The sequence below is a fragment of the Mus musculus genome, chromosome 10, assembly GCF_000001635.26.
Source record: "Mus musculus strain C57BL/6J chromosome 10, GRCm38.p6 C57BL/6J".
Lineage (NCBI taxonomy): Eukaryota > Metazoa > Chordata > Mammalia > Rodentia > Muridae > Mus > Mus musculus.
This window is the reverse complement of record NC_000076.6, coordinates 24,073,170-24,081,678: the sequence shown is the minus strand read 5'-3', so window position 1 is coordinate 24,081,678 and position 8,509 is coordinate 24,073,170. Positions and strand designations below refer to the sequence as shown.

The 8,509-nt window shown below is 39.4% G+C and overlaps 1 protein-coding gene across 1 annotated transcript; it reads right to left on the bottom strand.

The window, feature by feature from the left end:
* Positions 1-4,144: 4,144 nt before the first annotated feature.
* Positions 4,145-5,179, bottom strand: Taar8a (trace amine-associated receptor 8A). The gene has a single exon (NM_001010830.1). It carries the CDS (start codon positions 5,177-5,179, stop codon positions 4,145-4,147), a length of 1,035 nt encoding a protein of 344 aa, NP_001010830.1.
* Positions 5,180-8,509: the final 3,330 nt, after the last annotated feature.

The following is an 8,509-nucleotide window of genomic DNA, read 5'->3' as shown; positions in this document are numbered from 1 at the left end:
GCAACAGGAGATTAAGAAAAATAGACAGAAGTAACAGAATACGATCAAAGTGTGGATTGGGTGAACCATATACTTAATGATGGAGATGCAAAGGTATCCTGGAACCTCAGTGTGTTGAATGTACACTGTAAGCATAAGTAGGGGGGTTAGCTAGTCTCCTCAGGTTGGGTCTCTGTAGCTGCAGCCATCTGGGAGGAGGAAGCCATACTTGCTGCAGCTGTGATGGACACTTTCCTCACACACTGGCAGCACCCACTCTCACCAAGAGATGGAGTTTTATTTCGGTGGGACTAAGGCGTTGGCCTCTGTGGCACGGCTGTGATCAAGTCAACACAGCACGCTTCTTCGAGTGTCATCTGCTCTCCACAGGTCTTGATAATAAAACTTACACAGCATTTAAATTGAGTTCGGAATAGCGCATAGGTTTAAAGATTAAAACTGAATTTGACAAGGTATTTATTTGATAACTGTAGCTTGAATAGTTGCTTTCTCTCCCTTTGGCAAATTTAAAACTGTCTTATATCTACAAAACTGATTGAACATGGGAGAGTCAAGCTGGTGACAAATAGAACCTTCACCCCTATGTTCTTAGTTACTTTGGTATAGGAAGGTTATTCTGCAAGGCACCAAAGGAGAAACAGAAACACCAAACCAATTACAAACCTTGGATCTACAATGGTGTCCTGCCTCCAAGATATGCTAATGCAGCCGGTCACAAAGGTTGTGTGTGTAACCAACCAAAGTCTAACTTGACTGAAGTCTCACTTCATGAGATGGAATCCATCCCTAAAGTTGCATGGATGATGAATAACTTGAGTCTACATACCCACAGACCTAGTGTAAAACCAAATACTACTGTTCTAAACTTTTTTTCTAAAGGTAGCAATAAGATGACTCCTACTGCCATTCTGCTGTACACAGATCAGTGCCTTGCTTAGCCATCATCCGAGAAACCTCCTCCTGAACACTCCTAAAAGGGATATCTCCATCAAATCCTTCCCAGAGAACCCTGAGAAAGAGGGGGAGAAAGATTTTAAGAGCCTGAGTGGTGAGGGGACACTAAGGCTGCAAGGCCTTCTAAACACAGCAGGACCAAGACAATATGAACTCAGAGACTGACATGGCATGCATGGGGCTGCACCAGACTGCATGCTAGAGCTGGAAGAGGTGGGCACATGCTCTTATCCCTAACCCAGCAGCTGTTTCCAATTGATAACCACTTGCAAATGAAAATTTAGTTTTCTCCAAGGGAGTCTCTCTGGGGAAACAAACTACTCTTAAGTGTAGGCCACAAGCCCAGCAGTAGATGGCAGTAGATGGCCACCGAAGACAAACTCAAAGCCGTCTTTGGAGGTTCCTTGTCTTACAAAATCATGTAGGGCTTCTCTACACCCCACTTACAGGTCCTTTGTACAAACATTATAGCTTCTGGTTTTGTGTTTTTGTGGGATTCCTAAGTGTGAGAACGGTGGGTCTCAGCATCTAGGTGCTTGTTGGGCCTTCCCCTGGTCTCTTCTTCTTTTTCTGGATTTGTACTATTCTGATTTGATTTTTGTTTTATGTTATCACTTCTATTTTATTTTAATATTATCCTTCATACATCAGCTTGTTTTCTAATGAGAGACAGAAAGGGGGTGGATATGAATGGGAGGGAAGGTAGGGAGGCAGGATAGAGGGAGGGGAAGCTGTGATTAAAATACATTGTATGAAAAAAATCTATTTTCAATAAAAATAAAGAACAGCTTATAATTATTTTCTGAACTTTCCAAATTTGATTATTATTTCATTAAATTCTCTCAGCTTAGCTGTATTAAGATTATCAACGGGATTCAATTTAGCTATTATAAAAGAACAACATGAATTCCTACATTTTTAAAATTACCCATTCCTTCTGTTTATTCCTGATTACTTTTTATCGAGGTTGAAACTTTCCCTATACCATTTTTATATACTTTAAAGCACTCGGCAGATATGATCTTTCCCAGAGACAAACCTACTTGCTTCTGGCACATCACTAAGAGACCCAGCAGTTTTTCCCCACTGTCCTCTCCACCATAAACCCTGAGACAATTTGAATGAAAGGCCTGCCCTTACATTCAGGAAATACTGTGGTCCAAGGTTTTCCTAGAAACACTGGCTGTGCGCATGAGGTGTGGGCTCCTCTTTCTGGTTGGGACATTTAAAAAAAAAAAAAAAGTAACACTTTCTTACTGCCTGATGAGACTGGCAAAGCCATGCTGGACTCCTCCTGGTCTCAAGTATTTCTTCTGGAACTGGACAATATCTGGTGAAAAGAAAAAGTCACTCTAAAATTTAAATTTGCCTCTTCTATTTTCCCTCAGTGAACTGTGAATAATTTCTTACTGCCTATGAACCTCTCTGATATATTCTGTTTGTTGGTTTACTGAGTTTGTTTAAAATGCTTACCTCAGATTTTCTTAATGCTCTCACTTGAAATATTGGCATGCATAATGCATTCAACCATCAATAGAACAAGATGCCCAGGGATGGAACTTTTAACAAACATAGAAAGGAAATTCTGTAAAGTGTTATCTGTAACATAACCTAAAGTGGTTAAGTGCTTCCATATCTCATCAAAACCAAATAATTCTATGTGTGAAAGAGAGGTATTTAATCTGCTCCATGAAAAGACTGATCAGGGTGTGGGAACAGTCCTTAATGGTAAGACGTAAATTTAAATAAATCTATTCTCAGCCATCACATCTCAAAATAATGATAGTTTAAGTCCCCAATTTTGAATTACAATATCTACTTTTCCTCTGATTTCATTATTATTAACTAGTATTTCTAAAACAATATTCAAATGTTGCAATAATGTTGGGTAATATTAGACCCTACTGTCAACTTGGCTCTAAAGAGGATGGTTCTAGCTCTTCCTCTACGTATGTGCTGATAGCTACCTCATCATACACAGAAGAAACGAGTGGGGGTAGGAACTCAAAGATTAGTGTACCTCCCTACAAAACATCCTCAGTTTTTAATTGACAGATGGTAACTGCACATATTTATAGATACAATGTTTCATTAAGAAATTTTAGGTTAACATACAAAGTTACTCATTTTATTATGGCATTTTATTATTGTATTACATGGCTTTGCACAACCACTATACTTTATTTTAGTTTATTCCCTCCTCTACACTGCCTTCCATTGTTTCTTGCTAATACTCGTCCTTCTCCCAAGTGACACCCTATTCAGCTTCCACACCACACCTGAACCTTTACTTTACTTGACTCTTGTTTTCTCTCCCTTAGTTCTACCTTTTAGTGTAGAATTTTTCCACTCTCAGGGCAGTGTCTGTCACTAAATCTAAAATACCAGTCCTAAGACACTGTGCATGCTCCCCCTGTGCCCCATTTTTTAAGAGGCAAAAGAGTTAAATGGGCAACAGAGGACACATCTTAATCCAATGTGACTGATAACCCTGTAAGAAGAGGTAAGAACACAGACAAGGAGCAAGAGCCTTCTGCAAGCTGGGGATAGACTCCCTCCAAAGAAATCAGCTCTGCCAAGGCTTGACCTTGAGCTTTGCAGCACTCAGCTTTGAGACGCTGCATTGTTGTACGACAGTGAAACAAGCAGGTTTATGGTGTTTTGTCCTGAACTATAGAAACGTAATACTGCACTGCAGACAGCAAAGGAAGAAAGATCGCTTCCTTAGAGATTTCACACCCACAAATGAGATCTAAAATGCAATTCACTGGGGCTAGAGAGATGGCTCAGCGGTTGAGAACACTAACTGCTCTTCCAGAGGTTCTGAGATCAATTCCCAGCTGACAACAATCTCTAGTGGGATATGGTGCCCTCTTCTGATGTGTCTGAAGAAAGCAACAGTATGCTTACATACAAAAAATAATAATAATAAATCTTTAAAAAATTCAATGCACTGAAACAATGCAAGTGCATGTTCAAAGACATTGGTGACATAAAAGCCATGTTTGTCATGCAATAAAATAATAATGTCAATGACAGCTTAATGTTTTAACTTTGACAAGACATTCCTCCTGACTAATGTTTTTATGCTGTATTTTTCTAGCTTCATAAAGGTCATTTATTAGATTTAGTTCTGTCACCATTTCATAATTTTATACCTTAAGGAATTTTCTGAATTTTGTATTAATGCTTACTCTGAAAATAAATTTGCAGTTGATGAATGTCCCTTTAGAATTTCCCCACTTAAAATAAGCTTTATGGCTTTCTTAAACCAAGGAAAAAAGAAAGCATAAATCAAAGGGTTCATGGCTGAGTTATAATAGGTACCCCAGCAACAGATTTCATAGACATAGGCAGGAGTGATGAAGCCCATGAAAGCATCAACCAATGCGTCAATTGTGTATGGGAGCCACGAGACCATAAAAGCCACCACAGTGACCCCCAAGGTTTTTGCAGCCTTCCTCTCTCTCTTGGCCACTCTGGCTTTGTGACTCTCTGAGGATGATTCACCTCTGTTGCCACTTACAGAAGTTTCAATTTTTACAGCTTGCTGTTTGGCTACCAAAAATATTTTGCTGTAAAGAATGATCATAACAAGGGTAGGTATGAAGAATAGAAGAAAACTTATCAAAACAAAGTCTTGATTGATAACAATTTGGCAGCCCCCTACACAATTTAGAGCACTTACTAAGCTTTCAATCCCCTTAGCACTGATGCCTGTGTAAAACACTGCACTGCTGTACACCAGGGGCAGAATCCAGGAGATGCTGATGCAAATTCCAGACACAGACACTGTGAACTTGGTGGGATAGACCAGAGGGTCCGTGACAGCGATGTACCTGTCCACTGAGATGAAGCAGAGGTGGAGGACAGAAGAGTAACAAAAAGCCACATCACAACAACTGTGAAGGCTACAAAATGCATCTCCAAAGTACCAGCAGCTCTCAATGGACCTGACCATGCTGAAGGGCATCACAGAGATGCCCACCAAGAAGTCAGCACTGGCCAGAGAGGCGATGAGAAAATTGGCTGGAGAGTGCAGCTGCTTGAAATGGAGAACTGAAATCACCACCAGGAGGTTCCCACACACTGCCAGCACAGCCCCAAAGCCATAGACCATGTACAGGATGACCCGGGGCCCTGGAGAATAGGGAGTTTTAATACAGGATCCATTCGTGTTCTCATAGCAGAGCTGCAGGGCTGGTTGGGAAAAGTTGCTGGTCATGAATCTGCTTTTTGATGCTTGGGGGATTTCTGTCCTGCTAGAAGACAACAGTAATTTTGAGATATAAAAATTAAAGAAATGAACTCCATACTGAAGAATTAATTTTAAATATAACCCACGGTTATAAATCCTTTTTGTATTTTAATTATAAAAAATGAAGAAATATCAAACCTCAGAAAATCAATTTTCCCATTGATGGTCACACAATTATTCCTATAACTATGTTAAACGTCACTGTTAATCCCAGGCAAATTGATTTTAATACTGACTTTCAACTATCCAATTACCTGAGTAATTGAGAGTAGATTCCTTTCTTGCAAAAGATGATGACTTATAATGGCACATTCAAAGGTCACCTTTAATAGTATTTCAAATTCTATGTTGTTTTCAGAAGACAGCCAATCCACTCCATCTGCTGTAGGCTCCACATGAGGAGTCCCTACAGTGTAAGGTGTGAATATTCAAAGCACAATCACTGTTGTTAATTATAATTAGTAAGTTCTATAAATTATGTTTCTCTGTACACTGCTAATTTGTGCGAGTAGTGCTGATGTCCAGAACCAAGAATTTTTTGACTACTCTGAAAAGTTCAGTATTTGACAATTATTTTAACTATTTAATATTTTTAGCCTGATATATAGATATTTCTTATTCGATGATTGAAGTCATTATTATAAGTTCAGATGTTTTAGGGAAACTATTTTCTTTCTAGAGTAGTAAATTGAAAACTTTTGAAGAAAAATGTGGTCAACTGTTTAGGGAAAAGATACTAAAGATGTTCTGTAATTAGTTTACAGCAATACATTGATTGTGAGGAAAGAAATCAATAGATAATTCCATTGCTCAGTCATGGAAGTCTTATAGGTCACGCTCTTTTAGACTCTCTATACCACATTCACCTCAATTGAGACACACACTCTCTGTCTGATCAGTGGCATTTCCAAATCACATGGCAAGATGCAAAACTCAAATAGAAGCAACAAAATAAAGACACAAACCTGAAACATCATCCAGGCAACTTTCAGATCACATGGATCCATTGCATTGAGGATACACGGGGAGGGATGGGCAAGTGTTACCTAGAACACTGAATGCTTTAGTATGGTGATGGTTTCCTGTAATTCAGTAGTTCATGCAAAGATTCAGGGCTTTTACACTTCATTAGTCAAAGATGTCCCACTTAAAGGAAAGATCCAATGACTTCATCTTGTATCTGCACACATCAAAAAGAAGCACAGAGGTTGATACACCTCTTCATGACCTCAAGGTGACATACTCCTCACTTGGAATTATCCTTCTGGCTGGCTTTGTCTAGAGGCAAGAGCAGGAGAATGCCCTGTGTTTAGGTGGGACTTTGATAAAAAGTCAGAACATTAGGTGACCTGTGGTGCTGGAGGTAACAGTTGGAGGGACACTGTGCTGAGGATTTGCACTGGGGTGAGCAGGGAGCCCTTGGTGGTTCTGAAGCAAAGCCATGTGAATTGGCATGGAGGGCCAATACACTGTTTTGAAAGACAGCTCTTTGTATACTTCTGAACTGAAGTGGTGATAGGACCTTTGAACTTTGATATCAAGTGATCCCGTGGTGTCTAACACTATCCATTGTGACCTAGTTCCTCCTGGATCATTCAGGGGAAGTGAGCCATCTGAGGGCAGGCACAGGGAAGCTGCTTGTGCCCAGAGCAGGAGCCCAGAGCTCATGTTACTCCCTCCCCTCTAATGCCCTAGTGACCTCGATTTCATACTTCAGATGACTTGATTAAAAGCTGCAGGTGGGTTTGTCGTGAGCTGCTTTATTGCATCGGTGTGCACCAAAGTGATAGTTATGATTTAAACTTGCTCAGCGTATTCATGATCACAGAGAGGGCGACCATCCCAATAGCTGGAGTGTTGATTTTGCTTCATTCATGTCAACAACAGGATTTCCCCCACCTGGTTGAATCTCCCCTTCCTGGAACTTCACTCAGTATTTTACTTGCTGTATGAAGTAACTCTCTGAATGCTTCCACATTTTCTCTTTCAGGCACTGTGCTCTCAGAAGGGAAGCCCTCTGGAAATTTTATACAAGTGAGTTTAGTTCATTTAGCAGTTAGTTACTGTTTAGAAGCTGATATCCCTGAGGGGAAAGGACACAGCACAAACCTGTCCTTATTCGCCTGGAGTGCAGGGCCTCCAAGAGAGAGGACAATCCTGGAGAAGGGTGTAAGGTCAGGGCTCTCAAGTGGGTTTTGCTGTCTTGGCAAATTTACTCCACCAAGAGTCTTCAGGGACTCTAGACATTTATGGCTTTTTTCTTAACAGGGTGTACAATGCTAAGCTTGGGACTGTTTTATGAAGTATTGCATGATTACCCTCTGGCATTAGTATCATGTGCATATGTGTGTATGTTTGGACAAAGTAAAACATCTAAATAGTTTCCTATGAGATTCTTGAGTCGAAAGTCTCTGCCTTGTACTTCTGGAAATATTGGAGTAGGATTTATTTTTCTGGTCTAACCTGTTCACAATGAGAATAGAGTGTTGACTTTAAAAACATATGTGGATATAGTTACCCTAGCTTCAGAATTTGGGGAATAAAGTCTCTAAAATGGTTTCTTATTTACTTTTAAAGTAATATTAACAATCAGAAAAACAAAATACTATTTCTAAAAACCCACATAAAAAACTGTTCATATAAGCATCATTTTATTTTGTAATTACATTGTCTTTATTCTTTACACTTGGATTCCTCATCTTCTTGTGGACACCTGATACTTCACGCAAGATTTTTTTTCTTTTTTTCAAAAAAAGAACTTTGTTTTTTAAACACATTTTATAGGACATGCATTAAAATTTCTTGAGTGAAACACCTTATTGATTTTTTTTCTTGCACACATCATGTTACAGTGTTTCAGCAGCTTGATCCATTTTGCTTTCCAGACAGTTCTTCACGGACAACACTCCATTTTACCTCCATTTTCCAGACGAGGCCTCAGTCTTGCAAATAGCAAGTAACTTAACCCAAGTGAAGCCTGTGCATGATGTAGAGGATTTTGGGCATTTCACACACAGGTCTATGACCTCAGGAGCTCCCTCTGAACCCTTGCCTTGTGCACAGCTTCTTCAGACAAAAGAAAAAGCAACTGGCATCCAATCAAACGTGCCGTACGCAGTCCTTATGAGATATTGGCTATATGCTGTCAGTTAAGAAGAATTATTAATATTTACACATTTTCCGTTTTATAAAACCAAATAAAAATGAAAAGTCATTTAAGTTTTTAAAAGCAAAAGACTAATGAGCCATTATTAAATGGTTGAGAAATTAAAACTTGGTGACTTGTTTACTTTAAGA